This window comes from Cucurbita moschata, unplaced genomic scaffold (assembly GCF_002738365.1).
Source record: "Cucurbita moschata cultivar Rifu unplaced genomic scaffold, Cmos_1.0 Cmo_Scf00034, whole genome shotgun sequence".
NCBI lineage: Eukaryota > Viridiplantae > Streptophyta > Magnoliopsida > Cucurbitales > Cucurbitaceae > Cucurbita > Cucurbita moschata.
The window spans coordinates 941,905-968,521 of NW_019268550.1; the positions used below are offsets into that span (position 1 = coordinate 941,905).

General features: G+C 37.5%; 4 protein-coding genes and 1 long non-coding RNA gene across 5 annotated transcripts; all 5 read right to left on the reverse strand.

Annotated features, from left to right (window-relative positions):
* Positions 1–4,791: 4,791 nt before the first annotated feature.
* On the reverse strand, positions 4,792–5,295 carry LOC111430880. The gene is made up of 2 exons (XR_002708393.1): positions 5,146–5,295; positions 4,792–5,076 (listed from the first exon to the last, which is right to left on the reverse strand). It is a non-coding gene; the product is annotated as an uncharacterized LOC111430880 (long non-coding RNA).
* Positions 5,296–7,683: 2,388 nt separating this feature from the next.
* On the reverse strand, positions 7,684–10,185 carry LOC111430879 (NADPH-dependent aldo-keto reductase, chloroplastic). The gene is made up of 5 exons (XM_023067348.1): positions 10,063–10,185; positions 9,805–9,980; positions 9,392–9,638; positions 8,118–8,297; positions 7,684–7,969 (listed from the first exon to the last, which is right to left on the reverse strand). Exons 1-5 carry the CDS (start codon positions 10,177–10,179, stop codon positions 7,742–7,744), a joined length of 948 nt encoding a protein of 315 aa, XP_022923116.1. The 5' UTR covers positions 10,180–10,185; the 3' UTR covers positions 7,684–7,741.
* A 2,689-nt stretch (positions 10,186–12,874) lies between these two features.
* On the reverse strand, positions 12,875–16,817 carry LOC111430878 (F-box protein At5g07670-like). Its single transcript, XM_023067346.1, has 2 exons — positions 15,439–16,817; positions 12,875–13,476 (listed from the first exon to the last, which is right to left on the reverse strand). The coding sequence occupies exons 1-2, from the start codon at positions 16,506–16,508 to the stop codon at positions 13,218–13,220; spliced, it is 1,329 nt and encodes a 442-aa protein (XP_022923114.1). The 5' UTR covers positions 16,509–16,817; the 3' UTR covers positions 12,875–13,217.
* A 363-nt stretch (positions 16,818–17,180) lies between these two features.
* LOC111430480 (F-box protein At5g51380-like) lies at positions 17,181–19,833 on the reverse strand. Its single transcript, XM_023066720.1, has 2 exons — positions 18,365–19,833; positions 17,181–17,822 (listed from the first exon to the last, which is right to left on the reverse strand). Exons 1-2 carry the CDS (start codon positions 19,618–19,620, stop codon positions 17,498–17,500), a joined length of 1,581 nt encoding a protein of 526 aa, XP_022922488.1. The 5' UTR covers positions 19,621–19,833; the 3' UTR covers positions 17,181–17,497.
* Positions 19,834–21,509: 1,676 nt separating this feature from the next.
* LOC111430801 (leucine-rich repeat receptor-like protein kinase TDR) lies at positions 21,510–25,355 on the reverse strand. Its single transcript, XM_023067212.1, has 2 exons — positions 22,190–25,355; positions 21,510–22,113 (listed from the first exon to the last, which is right to left on the reverse strand). Exons 1-2 carry the CDS (start codon positions 24,864–24,866, stop codon positions 21,755–21,757), a joined length of 3,036 nt encoding a protein of 1,011 aa, XP_022922980.1. The 5' UTR covers positions 24,867–25,355; the 3' UTR covers positions 21,510–21,754.
* Positions 25,356–26,617: the final 1,262 nt, after the last annotated feature.

Below are 26,617 nucleotides of genomic sequence, written 5' to 3' on the forward strand. Positions count from 1 at the left end.
GTTTTATTTCCCTTTCTAATCGATGTGACATCTCACACTTTAGACTTTCTAAAATATAGGAGCCACTTCTCTGAGTTTGGTGTTGCACACAACAATGGCATCCATGTCGCTCAATTTTAATAATCAACCTAGCTGGCCTTCATTGACCCAACTCACAATTAGCTCCATTGATTTAAATATAAGTTCGGTTGGATTGTGCAATAAATGTAACCGTTCAATACCATCGTTAGCCGATGTTGTCTTCTTTGAGCGTTCTCTTTCAAACTTCACTCAAAGTTTCTAAAACGTGTTTGATAGGGAGAGGTTTTCACACCTTTATAAGGAGTGTTTTGTTTCTTTCTCTAACGAATGCGAAATCTCACGACAAATGTGCAAAGTTATGATTTCTTTCTCTAATGAATGCGAGATCTCACGACAAATGTGCAAAGTTATGATAACTTGAAGGGATTGAATAATGAGACGCCAAGATTGAAAGGTGAATGCCTAAGGCCAAGCATTCATCTACTTGCATATATAATATTTCAAACCCAGGTGTTGTTTATTGACTGTTCTTATAGATGCGAAGTATTTTGGCTTCAACTTGTAATTCCACACCAACCCATTTCGTCCTATGCTCTTTTTTTATTAAAAAAAATATATACTATGTAAGTTCTTTCTAGGAACACATGCAATTCACCCATTTTTAAAATAATTCAAATTGGTCCTCAAATGTATTCACTCGTACCATACCAAGTCCTTTCAACGAGTTTAAATTTGGAGTTCTTATGGTTAAGAATAAACATAACATTTTTGTTACCAATTCTATAACGGTCGAGACCCACCGTAAGTAGATATTGTCCTTTTTGAGTTTTTCCTTTCGGACTTCCACTCAGCTTTAAAATACATTTGCTAGGGGAAGGTTTCCGCACCCTTATAAAGGGTGGTTTGTTCTCCTTCCCAACGAACGTGGTTTGTTCTCCTCTCCAACGAATGTGGGACATTTAGAAGTTTTTTTTTTTTTCTCGCTGTAAATAAATAAACGGAGGTCCTCTCGTAGGAAACATACCTAATTTCCACCCAAAAAATCTCAAACGTTTAGAAGACATTTCAAGTCAACTCCACTAGTATCACTACTTGAATTGCCAAACTTTCTTTCAATAAAATATACCCTACACATCTATGAAGCTGCTGAGAAATGATGTCTGTGAGTATTTATATCCTTACAAAACAGCAAGAAATCCAATAACAACTTCCTTGTTCCACAAAGTATTAGGGTTAGTATTTTGTTTGCCCACAAAATGGCTGCCAAGAGATATTTCATGTGGCAAATAGTTTTGGTTCTAATAGCCATTCTGGCTCAACGTGTTGCACCAAGGCATTTGGGTTCTGCTCCTCTCACTGCTTGTAAGTGGATCCTACCCATTTAAAACAATTTCAGACAACACAATTTCTAGGTACCCATGAATCTAATTACTTGTTTGTTTGTTCTTACGATGTTTTCAGACAAGGATGTTGTGGGAATCAAGAACATAAGAAAGGTTGGTCGACCCATCCCAAGGAAAGATAAGCCAAGGGGTGGCAATTTCTAAGCACATTGGAGGATGTCAAATCTTCTTAACTTTTTTTTACCTATAACTAGTTTCTATTTCCAATCTCCTTTATCCACATGAAGTGATATTAATAAACATTACTACTTCCCTTTCCCTAACAACATGAGAGTTAAGCATTACTAACTTAATTTCTTTCAATATTTCCTCATATGCTAAGGGTTTTTATTTGATAAACATGCTATAATCGTATGAAACTAAATGTCAAGGGCTTAAACCCTAAACATAGAATTGATCTTTTCGATTCGTAGTGTAATACAAATTTCAAACTATTCAAGTTTCGAAATTTTATACGTATTCATAATCAAATTATCATCTCAAATGCTGATGATTCAATTTTCGACACAAGCAATAACTCCTCTTTCTAACCGTGTCAAATGAATTTGATGGTAGGGGTGTTCGTGGATTGAGTTGATGCATTTTTTAGACACATCCAAATTGTTCCGATTGTAACTTTTTTCAACTCAAACAACCCTCGTTAAATAATAATCCCAACACGATTGTTAGGTCATTTGGTCAAATTTTTGTTTCTAATAAAAATAAAATGTTCTATTTATTTATTTTGATACATTTAATTAATATTCAATGAGTCTCAACCTATGTTTCCAAAAACCTTTTAAATAGTTAAAAATTAATTTTAAGAAGGGTGGTAGAAAAAATATATGTATATATAATTATCAATAAATTCGGGTTGGTTTGATTTAACTCAACCTATCAAAATTGTATGTATAATCATCCATAAAATTTTTTCATTTGAATTCAACCCAACCTAAATTGCACGGATTGAGTTTTTTTTAATAATTAATTTTTTTGAACACGTTGGTACCCATTTTAAACTCCCACCATGGATTGATGCCTCTTTTTTTTTTATAGAAAATAACATAATTGAATCGTAGTGCGAAAGGAAGAAAGAAGTAGGAAAACCCTTTCGTTATTCACATTTCGTCAAAATTGTAGTGCTCGTGAAATCAATAAAAAGTCATAATCCCTAATAGTGTGTGGACACACTCAAACTCCTCTCGTTCAATCCAAAAAAAATAAAGAAAGAGACATCCAACTAGATATTGTCTATTTTGGCCCGTTACATATTACTGTTAGCTTCACTATTTTAAAACGGAGATTTCCACACTCTTATAAAAATGTTTCGTTCTCTTCTCCAATTAGACAATATCTACTAGTGATGACATGGGATGTTATATAGGTACACTCAACATATTAAAACTAATGTGAAAGCCATAAGCAATTGGACCAAAACCCTAACCTTTTACTTTGTCTTATGTTGAATTTCATTGGTTGTTTTGAATTGACCTTACCTACGCGGCTTGGCTCATGCATATAAATAAAGCTATGTGAAGCTCAAACAAATGCACTCCAAAACTAATCACATCTCAAACACCACGAAAACAAACACAAATGGCATCCAACATTGCTTCAATTCTATGCAAATTCTTCTTCATTCTCACACTCATCTTAGCTTCCAATGTTCATGCAAGGAGGTTCAATATTCATGGTATCATTTTACTTTTCTTATATTATTAATCATTTAAAAAGTCATTTCAAACCGACCCTTAAATTTCTTTTAAGATATATGACGATGAGTTGGGGTTGATACTCGTTTCGTTATTAACTCATTTCTTCTGTTTCTTTTCTATTTTGTTCTTCATTTTTGGATCATTGTGTATGCAGGCATGGAGTATAGAGAGCCAGCAAATAATACAATGGCTCCTCCTCCACCAAAAAACCCACGAGAAGATGCTCCCTGGGGTGGGAACTTTTGATTCCTAAGAATGTATAAATATAACTTATGCTATCAATTTATTCCATCTTTGTGTTGTAAAGAAAAATAGATAATATTAGATCTGTTTGAATTAAAAACAAAAAAATGTATATTTTAGTATATAAGTTATGTTCGAAAATATATGTTAATTAGTTTAAACATAAATATATTTTCGATTAAAATGTCAGAGAAGAGCTTCAAAGACTTATGATGAAGTCTTCCGTGGTACTTGGACTTCAATGACCTTAGAGTCCAATCAATTTGATTCGGGTTGGATTGGATTGGTCTTGTGTCAAATTATTTAGTGAGCCCGTTTTTTAGCTAATTTGAACGAAACCCAAATATCAAATGGCCTAGCTTGATCAAGCTAGCTTATTGGTAAGAGAGTTCCCACTCAAGTTGGGCTTAAAAGAAACATGTTTAAAAGCCAAATTTGATGTTGTTTTAGTCCATTTGAAATTACTTTATAACTGTTCAGATAACTTAACTATAGACATATGGGTGGTTATGCTTTCTTAATAATTGTTATGAGAGATATGCTTTTGACTTAGTCGATTGAGAGTCCCTTAATGACTTAATCATATTATTGATTCATAGATGAATTTATCGAACAAACAGTATACTCTAATAAAGAAGTTAACCAAATTAAAATTGATATGTTCAAGAATAAAACACAAATGGATGATTCTTTGAATGAAGCTTTCGTGGTTCTTTGGTCAATGAAAACATTGTTAGAATTTAGGAATTCAACCAAAGTCTCACCCGAAGAACATGATACATAAGTTACGAACAATATGGTTCCTATATTCTACGTAAACTAATATATTTTTTTTTTTTTGGGTTTTAATAATAAATGGTTTGGATTAAGTCATGATTAACTCAATATTCTAGATTAAGTGATGCACAAAACAACTTAATTACAAGAGCTGTTTGAACAATCAACTTAAAAATGGAAGTGGTCAAAGGGCCATTAATTGAAATTTTCATATGCTTTGACCCAAAAATTAAATAAATAACGACCAATCATACTCTCATTAAGGACCCATTTCCAAAGCAAAATCAATTGCAAAAATGGCTTCAAACAGAGTTTCCATTGTTTGCAAATTATTGCTTATCGTAATGCTCATCCACTCTTCCAATGTCGCTGCAAGAACTTTGCCCACAAAACCCTACTTTAGAAGTAAATTTCCCTATCAACTTTCATCTTTTATCTCATTTTTTCTATTTTTCATATCGATTTCAAAACGGTTTAGTAACGAACTTTCATTTTCATTAGCAAATGAAAAAGATGAAGAGATGTATAATACACCGGCTCCGATGCCTCCGCGCAAATTCAAGCCAAAAAATGACGATCCTTGGGGAGGTAATATTTAAGAGTATGAAGAATTCGAACCTCTTTATGGTTCTTCGTAACATATTTTGTTTTAGAAATAAGATGTTTTTATTGAGTTCATGAGATTACAATAAAGCCTTCCAATTAATAAGAGGTATGAACGAGGCCTCCGAATAAGAAAATAGCTTCACTTTAGTAGACCAAAGAGAAGTGTAACCGTTATTTGATAAACATTCTACACCACACTACACTGAAAAACAATACACGAGAAATGAAAATAGATAACCATGATAGATATTGTTTATTACGTAATCATCCCACTTAGTGTATGTAGTTACCATCGTGAGGATCATCATTGTTCAACTTCCGAACTTTATTATCTGCAATAAAATAAAGAAAATTACGTATTTTAATTTACATAATCTAAGAACTTTCAGAAATAATCTTACATGTTTCACGTGGATTCGCATTCGTAAGTCCCCTTGATGCGATCGAAGATACCAATAGAAGCAAAATGGTCAACATAATTTGGCAACCAAATGCAAGCTTTTTTAGCACCATTTTGCCTCCCTTACTCAAACTATTGCAATAATACTAATATTTGCTTTAATTTATAACCTATTTATACCCAATTTTTTGCATTCAAAATTGAAGACTTTTGATAACCCAAGTCTTTTTATTTGAAAAATCTATGCATACATAAATCGTGTTCATATTATATGGTAGGGTTTAGTTGTGAATCGACTTTTCTAAGCGTTTAAAAAATATTTTTATATAAAAAAAAGTTTTAAAACAATTAAAATGTGATATCAAACTGTTCTAAGTTACTTACGGTTACTTGATGATGAATCACATAAATCTAATAAATGGGGCCGACTACCTCTTTTATCTTCTTCATTCTACTATTAATTAAAATTTTGTCATTTTAGTAACATGAACATTAAATATGGTTCGATCACTAAAATAAAAATAACTTCAATAATTTAATGAATCATGTGACACCTAAGTAAATGAACAGTACATGAATGAACCGAGTCCACATTCGAATAAGAGTGATCTTAAATGTTATTCGTGTTTTGCTTTGAGCAATTCTATGTTGGGTTACATTCTCCTCGTTTTCTCTAGAACGTATGTGGGTGAGGACAAAATATGTTAACATGATCTATGTATTAGTCTGTGAAAATAGTCTTCCCTCGCGTCTATCTCTTTGATTTGAACAAAAAAATCTAAAACGAATGTGTGGTTGGTCTTCTTTTATTTAGTCCAAAGAAATATTAATTTTCAAACTTTGGAGTCTATTTTCCAAATACGTCCATACGAGAAAGATTTTAAAACACAAAACAACTCTACACCATACAAATCTTTTAATCTCGGACCAAACAACTTTGCACCTCAAACACAGATATTTTAGATTTAATGATTTTATTCACGCTCCAAAAGTTAATTATGAGGTGCCGAATTTGAATTTCAAATCTTAATCCAAAATTTGAAGTATGGAGAGTTCCATATTTCTAAAATTTAATTTTAAAGTGTATACTAAAAAAACATTTAACCCTTTTTAAGAATAAAAAAATTAACAACTTTATTTAATAAATTATGATAAAATTCCAAAAGCTCATCTACTTTTCAACAACTCAACTTGTTGGACCCATTGATTTTTTAAAGGAAAATTATGTATACATGAATTTGTGTGGTTGGTCTCCTTTTATTTTGTCCTAATTAACAAATACATATATATCATTCTAATTTTCAAAATAAAATAATCTTCAAATAAATTCTACAAGTTTATATTCAATTAACCCATTTGAATGTCAACTATTATGTCAACTTCAGTCAATTTCCAAAACATTAATCCGTTTTTCTCACAAAATTTTTAGGTTTTAAAATATGTTTCGATCTTTTAGAATGTTATAGATAACGATATTTAAGTATATAATTTTACGTGCCTTATTTTTCAGTTCACTGATAAATAATTTACGTTATGTAATTTAATTCTAAAGTCAAATTTTCATAAATTTTCAAATGAAGTTCTATCATTCAAATTAAAGAATTGTTCAACTAGGTGAGAAACAAATTTGGAACTTTGAATGAACAAATGAGTATAAATAAACGTGAAATTGGAGAAATATTTATAGCAAATAATTATTAAAGGTTTAGGGAGGAAAAATGGTGCATAAGAAACTTGCATTTGTTTGCCAAATTGTGTTCATTATTGTTCTTCTATTGGCATCTTCAATGGCATCAAGGGATTTAACATTCAAACCAACATGTAAGATCACTGTGATTATTCTTCTTCTTTTTTCTTATTTGATCTTGTTTTTGTTCGAATTTGATAAAGGGTCGTGTTTCTTTAGTTCAACAATCATGTAGATACTGATAAATCTGTCAATGATTGAGATTCGTCACTGATAGACCTACATATCCAATACTGATAGGTCTTTTATTGACTGAGGTTCATCCCGAATAGATTTATGAATGGCTAAAGTTTAATCGTGATAGATGTTTATCATTCATTACTGTATGCTCGTTTATTATTATGTTTAAAATGGTAATAGTGTTATTGTGACCTTTAAAAAAGCTTCGTTGACCTCGATATTATTTGCAAATATGAGCATGAACTATGACCATTGTTTGGGTGCAGTCCACAAGGTTAAAAGGGACTCGATGGATATCCCTCGTGACGGCAACTACAGAAGAGGAAACCCATGAAGGATGGCTGCCCAAAATTACATCATCTATTAATTTGTGTAAAATATCGCTGCTTTTTTTCTTTTTTTTTTTTAGTTTGAAAAGCCCATTGGGCTTCCGCTCTTAAGCCCAATGGGCTCAAATTCGCTAGCCCAATTATAATACAAGAATAATTATTCCTTCTTAAGTTAATTTTAATTTTATTGATAAAGTTCATTCCAATAAAAAAAAATATTTTTTTTATGTGAATTTATACTCGAATTTTATTGGTAAAAACTAGCTTATTAAAACTCGAGCAACTTTATTGATTCATATGAAGTGTGACAGAAGGGAGAAATAATTTAAGAATAAACAACATTAAATTTCTCCGTCCCACAAATCTTGAATAATTTTGTATGGACTTGTTGTGTCGTTTACAAAATATTCGCCCCTCATAATCTTTCTTTCTTCTAATTTTTCAATCTCCAAGCAATCTTGATCGTCCAATTTTAAATCAAGGGCTCCAAAGTTTTCTTTCATACGGTGTTCGTTAAAGCTCTTCACTATCACACTCGATCCTTTCGATAGGCCCCACTGCAGAGCAACCTTCAATGTATATAACAAAAGAAAAACGTGTTAGTCGAGACGTGATAAAATGTATTAACGTTTATCGTAAAGTTTCAATTTCATTAAAAGAATTATTAATTATCCTAACGTAGGACTTAGGAGAAAAGAGACAAGTTTTTGAAATAACCTGAGCTGGAGTTGCACTGTGTTTGAGAGAGATTGATTTGATGAGTGGACTTTCAATCACAGCCGTTGATCCCCATGCATTCCCTGGCCCACCCAATGGAGAATATGCACTCACGTGGATCTTATGCTCTCCACAAAACTCTCTTAGCTTTCTTTGCCTCCACATCGGATGCATCTCTACCTATTCATTCAACGAATTAGGGTTTTCTTAAAAGAATTGAACGAATCCCGAGATCGAACTTTCAACATTATGAAAAAAGTTAATACGTTTTTCACCGTCAGCTGTTTTTGGTTATATATCCCAACGATATTGTCTCCTTGTAGATACTCATTCAAAGGACGGTTTGTTTGAGGCTACCATCTTCTCGAAGTTCTAAGTCATTAAGGCTGGCTTGATTGATAACGTTTTTGTTTCATGTTATTTATTTATCGTATCTAATTTTCTATTTTGGGTTCTAGAAATCTCATTCTAACTTGAGATTCTCTTGGTTTTGAGTATCTGGGAGAATCAAACGTCCCTCTTGTACTATAAATTTACTATATAAATTGAAAAAAAATAATCAAGAAATATCTTTATTAAGATAGGAAGATCTTAATAATGATATTATTGTCCCCAATTTGGTCTCTAAAATTATAAATATTCTATTTTTAGTATTTGCTTTCTAATAAATTAAATGACATCAAACTTGTTTTCTTGTTGTAGCCAACCCTAGTAGATATTGTCGTTTTAGCATGTTACGTATTGATGTCAGCATCACAGTTTTAAAACGTGTCTATTAGAGACAGGTTTCCACAGCCTTATAAGGAAGGTTCTAATCCCCTCTTCAGCCGATGCAGAATCTCACAATCCACCCCCTTTGGAGTCCCAACGTTCTCTCTGACACACTTTCTGGTGTCTGGCTCTAATGCCATATGTAACAACTCAAGCCCACCGTTAGCAGATATTATCCATTTTGGCTCGTTATGCATCATCATCAGTCTTACAGTTTTAAAACTCGTCTACTAGAGAGAGATTTTCACACTCTTGTAAAGGATGCTTTGTTCTCCTCCCCAACCGATGTGAAAGCTCACAAATACACAAGACATACATTTAATCGACACTCCTAAGCTTTTATTATCCTAGCTAGCTCTTAAACTTAGGTGATTATTCATCAACATTAAACCCCACTAGATTGACTTTCAATATTCTAAACATCATGTTAATTCAAGAACAAAAATCCAAAAAACAGACCAATTAATAACATTAATAGAAGTTAAAGAGAGAGAGAGAGAAACCTGGTTAACAGCTGGAGGAATGGAAGCAATTTCTAAAAGGGATTCAAGTTTTTTGGTGGAGAAATTGCTCACACCAATGCACCTACACAGACCCAATTCCTGGCACTTTTCCATTCCTTTCCAAGTGCTTTCGAGATCCAATGCTTCCTCAAAATCACTTTCCTTGGGAACTGGATAACATGCCCAAGGCTTCAGCTTTAATGGCCAATGCACCAAATACATATCAATATACTCCAATCCCATGTTCCTATAAACACCAAAACCAAACACAAAATTCAAAATTCAACAACAATTTCGCATTTTAAAACAAAACTCGTTACTATAACGTGATTGTATAAGCTTTAATCTATCGAATTTCGACATGGGTTCGACAAAAATCGAAACTTTAGCCTTGTAATTATGTAATAGATTACCTTAGTGACTGTTTTAATGCTGAAACAGGATCATGATGGTCATTTCCCCATACTTTTGTAGTGATAAAAATGTCCTCTCTCTCCACATTTTGGCTCAAAATTTCATCACAAATGGCTTTGCCAACAGCCCCCTCAGATCCATAGATAGTTGCTGTATCAAAATGCCTATGACCCATCTGAAAAATCAAAGAAAAATAAGGTAAGAAACAATGGAAAAAGGTACAAAAATGAAGAGAAAAAGAGCTTATCAATATGTACTTTGATGGCCATATGAACAGCTGATTCTATGGCTTTTGAGTGAGCTTGATAAGAAAAAGTGCCAAAACCAAAAATGGGAAGATTTACGCCACAATTCAATCTCACTTGATTTTCCATTGTGTTCTTCTCTTTCTCTCTCTAAATTATGTAATAATAATTTGGAGAGAGATTAGGTTAGAAGATGTGTTTATATAGGAGAGAGGGCGATGAAGTCAACGTTGTTAACTGTCTCCTAACAGGACATTACAGCTTATGATGAATGAATCATTGATGTTTGTGTCTGAAAAATTTAGTGCCTAATTTGTGGGATCTATTTTCCATGTTTTGTGGGACACCGTTGGATTGGCCCTTGATCTTGTCATCCAAGGGACAGGATTGTTTGGTTTTGTGTTCTTTATTTCTCTCCTAGGTGTCATGGAATTTTCTTAGAAACAAGTCAACAAGTTGGTTATATTTAATAGTGAAACATTTAATTGGGAAAACCTAGAAGAATAGAGCCCCAACCCCATCATCTTCCTACCCGTCTCTTTCGTTTTATTTATAATCATTTATTCGGTTGACAATATAGATTGAATTATAAATTGTGTCTGATATTTCGAGTTATAGAGAAAGCTTCAACAACGTCCTCTGCCAGGGCTCAACCCTGGACATGCGGTAGAAACTACCGAAGTGGAATATGGTAGGGGCAAAGGAAATTTACAGTGGAGCGGTGAAATGTATAGAGATTGGAAAGAACATCAACGATGAAAATACTCTGTTGGACCGACACTAACAGTGAGAGACGAAAGCTAAGAGAGCAACTTTGTATAAACTACAATAGCGTTTTTCCAAAGCTATTATAGCGCTTTATCATTTTTAATCGTTTTCTTTTTAGTCGAGGATTAGGTTTGACTTTTTTTTTCTCCTAAATCAACGACTTCTAAATAATTCAAATATGTAATAAAAATAAAAGCATAAAGAGAAATTGTTTTTTATATATATATAAAAAAAAAAAAAATAGCTCCCAAAAATCCACTCATATCATTTAAGATACATTAATATCAACATTTATTTATATTGAGAAAATTGTGTGCTAGGGTTGAATTAAAAATTAGTAGGCTTGCAAGATACTAAATTTTTTGAGTTGACTTCCATTTTAAATTGTGTTTGACTTCCACTCAAGTCAACGAACAAATGAAAGTAAACGCCATTGCTTAACCTTAATTATAGCGAAGCCTTAGACATCCACTTTAGAATAAGAAAAACAAATCCACAACTATATTAGATTTTGAGCTGTTTTTGTCACTTAATGCATACATATATATCTAGAGGATCTTGTTGTTGAAGAAAAAATGATCTCACAACTAACCATTCGGGTCTTTCTTAGCTTTTAATGGGTCGTTAAACTTTAAATACGTGTCTCGAAACTTTCAACATTGTGTTTAAAGATCCATGAAGTTGTTTGTTTCATGGTAAAACCTTACTACACGATTGATACTTTCTCATTGAGGAGATGGTGATATGTGGTGGCAAGTGGACTACAACATCGTGTCAGAATGCTTCTTGGATGATCCTATCAGCAGTCGCATGTATAAATATGAATTAATTCAAATAGTGAATTTTTAGAAGGGATGCATATATTAGATAAAAGATCAACGCTAACCTTCTCATTGCTCTAATGATTCATGATAGCTCGACAGATCGCACGGCCATCGTGTCGGCAACGCATCATTTAGAGAGAATCATCTTGAATTTTTTTAATCTACATCGAACGGTTAGTATGGAGTAAACACCTTTTGTCCACATGTTTTGAATGGTTTGACGCTAATCTAGTTTTAAAAATATGATTAAAGAAATTAATGTATGAGTGTATGTATCTTTGGTATTATAAATTAAAACACATGGAGGCGGTGGTTGAAAATTTAAGATATAATTAAATATATTAGAACGCTGTTGGGAACATGCTGGCCAGCCAAATGATTAAGCTAAGCTAAGTAAGATTAATAGTATCATTAAGCACAAGAAGGCACCATTAAACTAAATGCCTGCCAGACAAAACAAACATCATTTAAGCACGCAATTAATTGCCGTGTTTCATCATGTTCTCTTCCTTGGAGCCTCTCAAACTCACGTCATTTATAAATTATCCACTTAATTTTGAGAATATTATCTTTTAATTATGCTCCGTAACAACGCTAGCAAATATTATCCACTTCGACCCGTTATTCTCACTAACACACCGCCTCTAACATCATTTGTAACAGCCCAAATCGGTCCATTATGTATCTGCTAAGGAAAGATTTTCATATCCTTAAAAGGAATGTTTTGTTCCCCTCTCCCACCGATGTAGGATCTCGCAATTCATCCCCTTAGGGGCCTAGCGTCCTCACTGGCACACCGCCCGGTGTCTGGGTCTCATATCATTTGTAACAACCCAAACCCACCACTAACAAATATTGTCCGTTACGTAGCGCCATCAGCCTCATGGTTTTAAAACATGTCTATTAAAGAGAGATTTCCACACCCTCACAAAGAATGTTTCGTTCCTCTCTCCAACCGATGTGGGATCTCACAATCCACCCCTCGGGGCCAGCATCCTCACTGGCACACCGCCCAGTGTCTAGCTCTGATACCTATTTGTAACAGCTCAAGCCCACTGCTAGCTAATAGATATTGTCCATTTTGGCCCGTTACGTATCGCCGCAAGCCTCATGATTTTAAAACATCTGCTAGGAAGATGTTTCTACACCCTTATAAGTAATGTTTCATTCCCTGGGATCTCACAAGCACATCATTTATAAAACAACTTATTTATAAAACAACTAACAAGGTCTCATACCAAAGGATCAATCAATGCATTGGTGCATTTTATAGTAGAAGAACAAATCTTTACAGTTCAACTAATCCCAAGAAGAAGAATAGGCATACAATGATGTAGCTAAACTAAGCTACTATGCTCCAAGAAAATCACAGTTCCAGCAAATAGGTGAACTGGGTCAGGTTAGTTTCTAAGAAAACATCCTGTGTTGCTTCCTTCTAAGTGATCCTGGAAACTAAAACGTAAACGTATTTTCCTATATTCAACATCTATTCTAACCACCTAGCTCGACTATAAACGACTACGCTAAGTATGTTTGAGCTAACGATTAACAGCAGCTATTACGTTTTCGTGTTTCCTAGAAAAACCTCCCACCCTTCTTTCCCATACAAGTCTCGACCAGACTCGATGAAAGAAGTGATTTGGTATCAGGCCTCCATTTCAAATTCTTAAGAACAGAGAAGACTTCAGAAAGAGCAGGAGAAATGCAGCTATCTTTTATGTTCTTACATGACTCTACTTCCAGGCTTTGAAGCTCCTTCCACTGAAGAACTACCGACTCCAAGCCTTCTGTTGTTAACACCGAACATCCTTCAAGCAAAAGCATCTTCACCCTCCTGTGCAAACACAAAGTAACCACAAATCAGATATAGCTTCAATCAAAATGCTTGATTACAATTGAGCTACCAGAGTAAATCATTCAAAATGTCTAGCATATTCTTGGTATGTTCAGCTTTAAGGGCTGTAAATGTGGTCTGGTGGGTCAAAAGTCACTTTTCCAGCTTAATCAGCAAGAAGCCACTCGAGTGGTCGGTTGTGTACCAGGTTATAAAGGGCGTCGACCATTTGCAGGAAACGAAAATTTTGATTGCGCATAATATAAATTTTACACCCGTTACTGCAGCACTTCACCATGTTATTTGGTGTATAAGATTGTACGAGACCACTAGTAAGGAATATGTTCGGAATAATAGTAGGTAATAGGGGCATAGTGGCAACTAGTTACGGGTGACTTAGTTAGAGAAGTCGAGTTCTTGGGAGGAGGGATCATTCTGGTAGGTCAGTGGATGATAAGTTTGGGTACCTAACAGATAGTCAAAAATTGTGAGATCCCACATTGGTTGAAGAGGGGGACGAAACATTCCTTATAAGGGTGTAGAAACCTCTCCCTAGCATACGCGTTTTAAAACTTTGAGGGAAAGCCCAAAGAGAACAATATCTGCTATCGGTAGGCTTGGGCTGTTACAAATGATATAGAGTCAGTCACCGGACAGTGTGCTAGTGAGGACGCTAGCCCCCAAGGAGGTAAATTGTGAGATCCCACATTGGTTGAAGAGGGGAACGAAGCATTCCTTATAAGGGTATGGAAACCTCTCTCTATCAGAGGCGTTTTATCTTTGAGGGGAAGCCCAGAAAGGGAAAGTCTAAAGAAGACAATATCTACTAGTGGTGGGCTTAGGCTGTTACAGAAATGACACTTAGCCAATGTCTAAAAGGTTAAGAGGTCGTCCAAACTCAGAATCCAGCCTATATTTCCATGAAAATTTCTGTTTATACTCACCGATTACATTTCGGTGACCACTGAAACGAACGGAGAAGAATATTATTCAATTCTTATGGACCCAAGAATTCAGAAGTTGACAGAAAAGACACCATGATAAACAAATGACAAAAATATGTAGCCATGGATTGGACTGAGATAGTCACATAAGACCACACATCCAACAACAAAAATTACTGTTCTTCCTAGTTCATGAAATCATATTCCATCAGTATTAGAACCATCTATCCGTATGTGGTTCCTATGTCCCCTCAAAGCATATAAATTATTGAACTCTCAAATGATTTGGTGCTAATGCTGGAAAGCACTGAAAATGGCAGAAACACCCAATAAAATGATAACAAGAAAGTATATCGAGAACAACTCTAGCCCACTGCTAGCAAATATTGTCCTCTTTGGGCTTTCCCTTTCGGGTTTCCCCTCAAGGTTTTTAAAACGCGTCTTTTAGGGAGAGGTTTCCACACCCTTATAAAGAATGTATCGTTCTCCTCCCCAATCGGTGTGAGATCTCACAATCCACCCCCCTTTGGGTCCAATGTCTTTCCTAGCACTCGTTCCCTTATCCAATCGATGTGGGGCCCCCCAATCCACCCCCCTTGGACCTAGCGTCCTTACTAGCACACTGTCTCATGTCCACCCCCTTTCGAGGCTCAGCCTCCTCGCTGGCACATCGTTCTATGTCTGGCTCTAATACCATTTGTAACAACTCAAGCCCACCGATAGCAGATATTGTCCTCTTTGGGCTTTCCTTTTCGGGATTCCCCTCAAGGTTTTTAAAATGCGTATTCTAGGGAGAGGTTTCCAAACCCTTGTAAAGAATGCTTCGTTCTCCTCCTCAACGATGTGGTATCTCACAAATAAAGTAAACAGAGCAACAGCTAGCAATCTCTTCTTAGCATGCATCATACAGCAATAAAGAAATTAATGTCATCCCACAATGTAACATCTACTATTTACTTCAAGAGGTTAACAGTATTTACAGTTAAACGAATGCTCGATGAACATAAAGAACCCTTACCAGCAGTTATTCGCAAAGCCGAACATGTCATCGTCCAATCCCCAGCAGTCCCGGATGAAAATCTCCCTTGCAGCCCCACATGTCATAAACAAAGCCCTTACACCTACTGTATCCCGCAATTGAGAATTCTGCAAATGAAGCCGCTCAAGAGCAGGACAGGAGCTCAAATACTCATCTGGACCAGGATTAGCATCAATCCTCTTGCATGATATGATCTTCAAAGTCTTCAAATTCTCACAATATTGAAGCCCAGCCAACCATCCATCATCCATCCTATGATCACAGAGTGTCAACTCCTCCAACATTGGGCAGCACTGCCCAATCGCCTTAATCCCATCAAAGCTCCCCTCACACCCACTAAGCTCGAGCTTCACCAATCGTCGACAGCCTCGAGCGACAATAGTCAGCCCAATATCTGTTACCGCCGAACTAAAGAACCCATCAACATTGCCAACTAGCTTCAGTATTTGAAGATTCTCAAACGCAGCAATTCCTTGGAGCATGCAATCACTGCACTTGTGCAGCTCAAGTTCTTGCAAGAGCTCACATTCCTTAGCCACATTCAACAACCCAAATTCACTACCACCAACAAGACTCAATTTCCTCAAGTTCGGGCAGCCATTCGCCAAAACCTTCAGCCCTCTATCAATCAAAACACTTTCCAATACAATCTTCTCACCGACATTCGAATAAAGCAACAACCAAGGATCAATATGCATGGAAAGAACCCCATGGCTCATTAAAATACTCGAATTCCTAGACGAAACCCAACACCCAGAAACCAAATCCACTTGATTAAGATTAGGAAACCTCAAAACCAACCTACCCGACAGAAGAAAATCGAAATCCGTAACCCTTAGAGACCGTACGAGACGACCCTGCAGGTTAAGCCAACGCTTGCAGACAAGGAAATTCAAGTTTCGCTCGCAATCGGGAAATTTGGAGAGAACACGAAGAAGAAGCTCGTCGGAAAGCAGCAAGGTGAGATCAATCAAATCAGAAACGGGGGATTCGGGTTGGGAGTTGGGGGAAGAAATGGGAGAATCACTGGACATAGAATGGAGTCGCATTGAGACAATGACATGCTCGTGGAAGAACCCTATTCGTTCTTCTTCTTCACTGGGAAACAAAAGGCTAGGGTTCGGCTGTGGCCAAGGATTGAAGAAAGGGAAGAGGATAGAAACAGAACTTGGTTTCTCAGCCTCAAACGACGGTGGAACAGAATCAGTAATTTCCAGAATGAAAATGACAAATTTTTCCTAATGGGTATTCGAATTCGACTGACATTTTTGAAAACCCACAAAATTTTATGGCTTATATCAACGAAAACGATAAGATTGATTGATGCCTTTCTTTAAGTGGAAGGGAGAAATTAGGGTTTCAACTACAAATGGGTTTACGTCTTTTTTTTAATCTAAATTTTGTTAAAAAAAAATTGGATTAGTTAGAAATGATTGGCATGGTCACAATTTAACGTAACAGCAAATCTAAAATAAAATATAACTTATACAAAAATCAGTCCTAAAATATTTTTTCATTTTTTCGAAAATGAAAGAATATTTTCGACTCAAACATTTATTCAATAAGACTTGAAATAGGATAAGTCGATGTAAACACAACTCAACTAGAACAAGAACAAACTACGAAGTCAAATATTAGGGATCAAATAAAACATTCAGGAACTGTACTAATCTCCACAGCTATGCCAGTAATTCTATTAAGCTTAATAAAACATTCAGGAACTGTACTAATCTCCACAGCTATGCCAGTAATTCTATTAAGCTTAATAATGGTGGAAATCATGATATTCCTTTACAGATACTAAGAACAGTAATTACTAAACCAAACTAAACTAGTACAATTCTAATATACAGTGTTTTTTAGGAGAAGAAGACTTAGCTTCCTCGAGACATACGAGCAAATTCATCGACGCCGAGGTCAATATTCTGCAGTAACATTCTTGGCATCTTCGTTTCTGGTGCTGTCAACGTCTAGTTAACCACGAGAACGATCAAGAAGACAATTACAGTGGTCTTCAGAGCGATTTGTTTCGAGGTTTTCATATCTGACGTGCGCTTGCGTGATTATGAACACCGGGTAGAACTTTCATGTCCCATGTCTTTTTGAAAAACCTACCACCTTTCTTTCCCATGTGGGTGCAGCCAATGAGGCTTGAAGGCAGAAGGGATTTGGTATCTGGCCTCCATATCAAATCCTTGAATGTTGAAAACAGGGTAGAGAGTGCAGGAGAAATGCTGCTCTCTTTTATGTTCTTACACGATACAACTCGAAGACTTTGAAGCTCCTTCCATTCAAGAATTACAGACTCGAGACCTTCTGTTGTTAGCTGTGAACATCCTTCGAGAGAAAGGAACTTCACCCTCCTGTAAGGAAAGTAACCATAAATTAAACACGAATTCAAACAGGATGAACAGTTCTTAATTTCTTCGAGTTCAAGGAGGAACAACTTAGATACTAAGAACATGGATTCTATATGATATTCAAACTTATACTCAAATCCTGGAACTTTGATCATTGATTTAAACCGACGGATCCCAAGAACAAGGATCAATAATCGGTATGCCCGGTAATAATCATTAGATACAAATTCGAGATACTTTTCCCTCCACATCAAGAACATAAGAGGCATCTCACCAAATAAGTTATCCTCACCAAGAACATAAGAGGTTCTGCATAAGTTCAGGAAACTAGACCAGCAAAACCTACAGCCTCCATTGAAGCATTTTTCTACCTAAAATAATATAAACCAGTAAAAGAGACCTCTGCTTAGCATAGCAGTAATATAAAACAACAAAGTTGAAGCTTCCCATTCAGTTTTGAACCAATTTGAACATTGAAATTCATTAAAAGCCACAGAATCTTTGGAATAGTAGTTATGATAAGAGTAAAAGGAGAGATTATTTACCAGCAGTGACTTGCAAAGCTAAATATATCATCAACCAATCCCCAGCAATCACTGATGAAAATCTCCCTCGCAGCCCCACAGGTAATAAACAATGCTCTACCGCTCTTTTTATCTCCTAGTTGACAATTCTGCAAATACAACCGCTCAAGAGCAAGGCAGGGACTCAAATATTCGTCCGGTCCGGGATTCGGATCGATCTTCCTACATGACATGATTCTCAGAGTCTTTAAATTCTCACAATACGACAGCCCAGCCAACCAACCATCGTCCATCCTGTGATCACAGAGTGTCAGCTCCTCTAACATTTGGCAGCACTGTCCAATAGCCTTAATGCTATCAAAACTTCCCTCACAACCATTAAGCTCAAGCTTCACCAGTCGTTTACAACCTTGAGCCAAAATAGTCAACCCAATATCAGTGACTACCGAGCTATAAAGACCATCAACATTTCCGAATAGCTTCAGTATTTGCAAATTCTCACAAGCTGCAATTCCTCTCAGCAGATTATCACTACACTTGTGCAGTTCAAGTTCTTGCAAAGTTTCACATTCTTCAGCCACACTCAACAATCCCAACTCACTCCCACCAATAAACGCTAATTTGCGCAAATTTGGACAGGCACAGGCCAATGTCTTCAGCCCTCTATCAATCACCATGTTGTCAAGGATGTTCTCCTCACCAACACCCGGAATAGGCAAAAACCAGGAATCAACGTGTATAGAAACAATCCTATTACTCAACAAGATACCAGAATTTCTGGTGGATAACAAAGATCCAGAGACTAAATCCACGCGGTTAAGATTCGGAAACCTCAAAATCAACCTACCTGATAAGAGAAAATTCAAATCCATGACTCTAAGCGACCGTACAAGACGGCCCTGTAGATTCAGCCACCGTTTGCAGACAAGGAAGTTGGAGTTCCGCTGAGAATCCGGTAGCTTCGAGAGAATCCTGAGAAGAATCTCGTCGGAGAGAAGCAGCGTACGGTCGATCTTGCAGAAATTAGCGATAAGAGGTTTGGTTTTGGAGTTAGGGGTAGGAATGTGAGGGTTTTTAGACAAGGATTGGAGTTGCATAGCAACAATAACATGCTCGAGAGACTTCGTGTTCTTCAGCCACACATCAGACCATCGTGGATTCCTCTTCTTCTTCACCGGAGAGTTAGGGTTCGTTTGAGAACTTGGAACAGAGGAAATGGAGGTCCGTCTTTCAGATTCAAGTAACACCGATTGAGCTCGTTGATGATGAAATCCCATGTCAGTATTCTCTGTCTGTATCCTCTTCAAGATTTCGTCCCTTTCTACCGCATTGATTCACCAATCACAGCTCGAAATCTGCCGATTTGAGTTCCTCAAATTCATCAGACACACTTCACATTCTTATTACACAGCTCCAAATCTGCAGATTTTAGTTCCTCAAATTTGAATCGCTTTCAGTCACTAAGCTTCTTGTCTCTGTAGCCAACGGGCAAAGGGAATTTCCATTTTTGAATATTTTCTGTATCATTTAAATTTTGCTTCCTTTTGTTCTAATTTCCCATTTCTGGATTTTCATGAGTTCTTAAAAATATCCTCTTTTATTTATTTATTTATTTATTCTTTTTTAACCTTTAAGGTAGGTAGCTAAGATCTAACCCTTTAATAATTTTGAACTTATCTATACTCACTTGGATTCCATGTTTGTAAATGCAATTTAATTATTTATCTATACTTTTTCACGTTTCAAATCTCATTTTCATAAAATCAACAACTCTCAATCATTCTCTTCATCAGATATGATCAGCTTGTTCCCAAATCATCTAACCAAATAGGGAAATCCCAATTTATTGGGCCTTTTGATAGAATTAGATAGAAAGCTCCAATGGGTATGAGGTTCGAGACAAAGAAATATCATTTTTTATTAAAAAATATATATAAATAAAAATATTTAAAAGATTACAGTTAAAAATGAAGAATTGGTTTGTAATTTGGAGCCAATTGACTCATTACCGTTAAGTAGCCGTTAAATTCAAATATTATTTTCAATGATTTGGGACCCATCAATGAAAGTGAAAGGGGGAAGACTACAAAATAAATTTTCAAGTTTCATAAATATTATTGTAATTGAAAATGATTAAATACCCACTAATGAATTGATTTATATTTATAAATATTAAATTTTAATGATTAGTTTTGTAAAGTAATCTTATGATTTGAAACTCGATTATTGGGATAAGACTGCAAGAAGAACTTAGAAAGGAAGCTCCACGAAGTCACTTACCTCCTCAACGTTGAGGATGAGAACCCATTATCACTCTCTTATAGAGGATGATATTACTTTTTTAACTTCGAATTACGAGTTTAGTGTGAGATCTCACGTCAATTGGAGAGAGGAATAAGGGATAGTGTCTTGCTAGGCCTCGAAGGGGATGGATTGTATGATCTCACATCGATTGAAGGGGAGAACGTTATCGATTGGAGAGGGAAATGAGTGTCAGCGAGAACGTTGGGTCTTAAAGGGGGTGGATTGTGAAATCTCACCTCGGTTGAAGAGGAAAATGAAACATTCTTTATAAGGGCGTAGAAACCTCTCCCTACAGAAAAGCCCGAAACATTTAGTCCCTAAACTTTCGAGTAAGTATGCCCCCATTGCCTAGTGGTTCAGGACATCTCTCTTTCAAGGAAGCAACGGGGATCCAACTTCTCTTGGAGTAGGGTACTACGAAAGGAAGTTGATCATAGATTATCAATAAGCTTAGAATTGATTCTCTCCAGATCGATGCATGAACGGCTATTGGGGACGGATGGTAAATTCGTTGACAATATGTCTGGTTTTCCTAATATCCATTCCATTCCAAGAAATATCATCTTCCTGTGCATAATCCATTCCAGAAACCTGAACCAGTTTTAATAATATCCTTCAACGTGGATGCCATTTGGGTTCCTTTAACTCGACAGCCGAATGCAACACATAAGGCAGTCAGTATAGCACTCCTACAACAGCAATGGACAATCCATAGAAGCATTGGCAAAGCTTAATCTGTACCCACTTTGATTCCTAATAACTAAACGAGACCTGAGTTTTGATTAAACAAGAGTTTATACAAAGATTTGTTGATTTCGAGAGAATTTCTCACGACAATAAACACTGATTATGTGCTCTGTTCTGATAAAATTCCTAAGAATCTTAGAAAATAAGTGTATATAATGCACAATGTTCATCACATAGAAACAGCCTTCAATTCACAAGCACAGAAAGGCAAAATGAGAGAAGAACACTAGAAGAACACTTGGAAATTCCAATAGAACCTAAATTTGAGATTAGAAGAACAAAAAAAAGCTTCTCCTATACCAATCCCCCACCAATTGAAATTAACCAAAGAAAGAAAAGAAAAAGAAGAAGAAGATCATATTAACATTCAGCTACAACATTCCCAGGCAATTTTCTCTTGGGTTTGGCTTCCTGTAGCATCAAAACAACGTCGCGCATTGATGGCCGATCTGCAGGGTTACGACTAGTACAAAGCAATGAAATCCGAAGCATTTGAACCATTTCTTCTTTAACAGACGCACAAGATGCACCGCCATTGCTGTCCAAGATTTGATTGATTCCATCCTTGATCTTAACCTTGGATCTCACCCAATCCACAATGCTGTTTCCATCGCCAAATTCCGACTCCACGGATCTCTTTCCACTCAATATCTCCATCAACACAACTCCATAGCTATAGATATCGCTCTTTTCGTCCACTTGGAGCGTATAAGCATATTCTGTCAAGAACACACAAACATCAAAATCACTGAAACTCAAAGGGAACAAATATGGGGAAGATGGAATGGTAAGAACCTGGTGCAATGTAGCCGTAGGATCCAGCGATCACAGACATGGATTCATCGGTCTGGATCAACTTAGCGACGCCGAAATCCGCCACTCTGGCCTCCATCTCGCCGTCCAATAAGATATTGCTGGGCTTGAGATCGCGGTGAACGATGACGGGATCGCAGTCATGGTGAAGATAACAAATACCCTGTGCCACACCCAGTGCGATTTTATACCTAGTCATCCAATCGGCGCAAAAGTTTTCACCCTTGTTTTTACCGTGCAGTAAATCGTCCAAATTACCATTGGGCATGTACTCGTAGAGCAGCATCGTGCACTCCCTGTTGCTGCAGCAGCCTAATAATCTCACTATGTTCCTGTGCCGCACGTTCCCAAGTACATCCACTTCCGCCAGAACCCCTCTACGCCGTCGGATGTTCTCTTTGTACTTCCCCCACAGTTTCTTCACCGCTATGATCTCGCCACCTGGCATCTCTGCTTTGTAGACAGTTCCTGTGGACCCCATTCCCAGTATCTTATCCGTCATTGCCATACATTCTAACACGTCCTCCGCCGTGAAGTTCAACCGTTGAAAGGCCGTTAATTTCCACGGTCCGATTTCCTCGTCGCCACCACCGAATCGACGGTTGTATTTCGCCTGGAAACACCGTGTTCCGGCCACTAATACGAATAGTCCAATTCCGAATGCCACCGCCATTATCCACACTATTGCGCCCGCCGTATGCCGCGGCTGCTGCTCCCGGACCTCTATCGCGCCAGCGGTTAACGTGTCGGCGGCGCATGGTTTTGCCAGAATCTCGCCGCAGAGTCCGTCGTTGCCGATGAACGACGACGGGTGTAATCCCGGAAAGATTGTTCCGGTCGATGGAATAGGGCCGGTGAGCATGTTGTACGACACATTGAAGCTTTCGATTGTGCTACAGTTTTGAAAATTTGAAGGAATTGTACCTGTGAGGAGGTTACGAGAGAGATCAATGGCGGTGATCGACGGCAGCGTTGAAATCTCCCATGGAATAATTCCGGTTAAGGAATTCAAGCTTAAATTCAGTGTGAGTAATTTCTCGCAGTGGCCGATTGTCCATGGAATACTGCCGTTTAAGTTGTTCTCCTGGAGTTCGATCTTGTAGATCGATCTACAGCCGATGAAATCGGGGATGCTGCCGCCGATTTCTGAAGAACTCGCTGAGAAAATCTCTAATCTCGTTGAGTTCCAGATATTCTCCGGCAAGGAAGTTCCGAAGGCGTTCTGTGAAATGTTCAGATACTGTAGCCTAACCGCATTACCAAAATCCGCCGGAATCTCTCCGGAGAAGTTATTGTTGCTGAAATCGGCGAACGTTAAATTCTCCAGCAGTCCGAAACCGTAAGGAATCGAGCCGTTGAGGCGGTTATTTTGGATTCGAAAGCGAGTGAGGGACGTGCAGTTAGCTAAAGAGGCGGGAAGTTCGTGCTCCAATTTGTTGGAAAACAGAATGAGCTTGAAGAGCTTGTTACCATGGCAGAGGTTCGGGGGAATCGGACCAGTGAGCATATTCGACGATACATCAACTTGAAGTAACTTATCGTTGGAGCCGAGTTTTTGAGGGAGTGGCCCCGTGAGCGAATTGTTCCATAATTGCAAACTGGCGAGATTTGGAAGATCGCCAAGTGCTTCTGGAATTTCCCCACTCAGATCGTTCCCCATCAAACTCAACTCCGTCAATTCCTTCATATTGTACAAATCCGACGGAATCGCTCCGGTGAGTTGATTCTCAGACAAATCAAGCTCCTCGAGCGCTTCTAATTTCCCTAAACTTTGAGGAATTTCGCCAGTGATTCGATTCTTGAAGAGTAGAAGATTTTGAAGCTTCGTCATGTTCCCAATGTCCCATGGCAGAGTCCCGGAGAGGTTCGCTCCGGCGATATCCAAGTATTTCAGATTCAACAACAGAGGAAATTCCGACGGAATCCCGCCGGAGAAGGTATTGTAACCGATTTCCATTCTCTCAAGTTGGGTTAAGTACGCGAGCTGTTCCGGAATTTGTCCTTCGAGAATATTTCCAGCTAAATGCAAATATTTCAACCGTGAAAAACCGCCATAGCTCCCCGGAATACGGCCATTGAAGTAGCTCCCGCCGAGGTTGAGCCATTCGAGAAAGTGGAGATGGGCGAGGTCTAGTGGTAATGGGCCAGTGAAGTTGTTGCTGTAGGCGTTGAAGACGTTCAAGAACTTAAGCTTGGAAATCCCAGGTGGGAAAATGGAGGTGAAATTGTTATGACTGATATCAAGAGTTCTGAGGTGGGAGAGGTCGAAAATGGCGGTGGGGAACGGCCCAAGAAAGCTATTGCCACTCAAATTCAAGTGGATCAAGCTGGTCAAGTACTTAATTTCAGAGGGAATATAGCCGGAGAGATTCCGGCGAGACAAATCCAAGGAAGTGATTTCAGGTGAGTTCGGATGGCATTCAACTCCCGACCAGGAACACCAAATCGGGTCCTGAAAACCAGATTTGGTGAAGGTGGGTGTTGGGTCCCAATCATGGAAGCTCGAAAATGGGTCTTTAATGGCGGATTTGAGAGAAAGCAGAGAGAGAAGTTGAAGTGGTAAAGCTGTAGGAGTTGCAGAAACAAGCTGAAGAAGAACAGTGTTGAAAATCAGAAGAAACAGAGCAACAAAGAACAGGAAAGCAGAATCTGGATTCATGGCTGCTGCTTCAATTGAAGTGAAGAACTCTTGATTTGGGAGAGAAGAAGGGAAGATAAAGAGAGGGGGTTTGATGATGATGAAGAACAGGGGGAGAAGCGCTTTTTGGAAGTGGTTGGAGCAGAGGGGGTTTCATGTTGGTGATGATTGGTTTTTGTTCGGTGGGTTTTGGTTGGTGGACATGAAGGGAGGTAGCAGAGCTACTACTGGATCGTCTTCTTCCTCCTCCTCCTCCTCCTCCTCTGCTCTTCTTTAATTCTTCTTCCTTCTCCAGTTTTCTCTCTCTCTCTCTCTCTCTCTCTCTCTCTCTTGTTCGTTGCTTTAATGCTTAAATCTTTGATTTGTTTGTCTCAGTATTCTAGCTTTGTCTGATTATTCATACACTTTTCATCATTCCTTGTTGTTCTTTATGATGGTTGCAAATCAAAACCCGTAAATATGAAGAACAACAGTACACACACACACACTGTGTCTCACAGGATCCGAGAAAGTCGTCTCAATTTCCCACCATTCCTACACCACCACCACCCCACCACCCACTCATTTCTTTTCAAATTTATTACCTCTTCCATTTTCTATTTTCTTTCCTTTTTTTCTCTTTTAAAGCTTCCACTTTGACTCTTCATGTTTGTTCTAACAACTTTGAAATTGTTTTTTTTTTTTTTTAAATAAATCCCCATTAAAATTCCTACCAATAGAGCTGTATATATATATTTGTGAGGTCTGACCACAATTGGGAAGAGTAACGAAACATTTAGGGTGGGTAAATTTCTCTCTCTATCATATGGAAAAGTTAGAAAGGAAAATCTAAAAGAGGACAATATATGATAGCAGTGGACTTCAACAGTTACTAATGGTATTAGAACCAGACACCAGGCAGTGGACACCGTGCAATGTGTCAGTGAGGACGTTGGCTTCCAAAAGGGCGTGGACATTGGGCAATGTGCGAGCGAGGAGGCTTGACTCCAAGGGAGAGTGGACATTGGGCGATGCTAGCAACGATGCTGAGTCTCGAAAGAGGGTGGACATTGTGCAGTGTGCCAGCGGAGACGCTTGGCCGCGAGGGAAAGTGGACATCGAGGCAGTGTGCCAGAGAGAAAGCTGGGCCTTGAGGGAGAGTAGACATTGAGTGATATGCCAAAGAGGTCATTTGGGCCCTAAGGAGGGTGGACACCAAATAGTGTGCCAACGAGGATGTTTGGCCCCAAAGGAAATAGACACTGGACGGTGTGCTAGAGAGGATGTTTAAGCCCCAAGGAGAGTGGACACCAAACAATTTGCCAGTGAAGATGTTGGGCCCCAAAGAAAGTGGACATCAAACGATATGACAGTGAAAACGCTAGGCCTTGAGGAGGAATAGACCATCACACGGTGTGTTAGCAAGGACGCTAGCCCCAAAAGAAGATGGACACCTAGTGGTGTGGTGTATATTTACACTATAACATTCAAGGTTATAACACAAAGTTGTGAATTAAGGTTGCATTTAATTTACATTTAAATTTAATTACTGTGTGTCCTAGATTATGTTTATTATAGCCTTACTGTTTAAGTCTTCTTGTTCATGTTCATCCCTTTAATACTTTTTAGGATAAGTATGAATTAGAGGAATTAATTCCTTTTTTCTTTTACCATAAAGTATTTCTAACTGAAAAAAATAAAAAACCCAGTTATTATTTTATTTAAAAATTCGAACATAAAAGAGTTTTGAAAAAAAAAAAAAAAAAAAAAAAAAAAAAAAAAAAAAAAAAAAA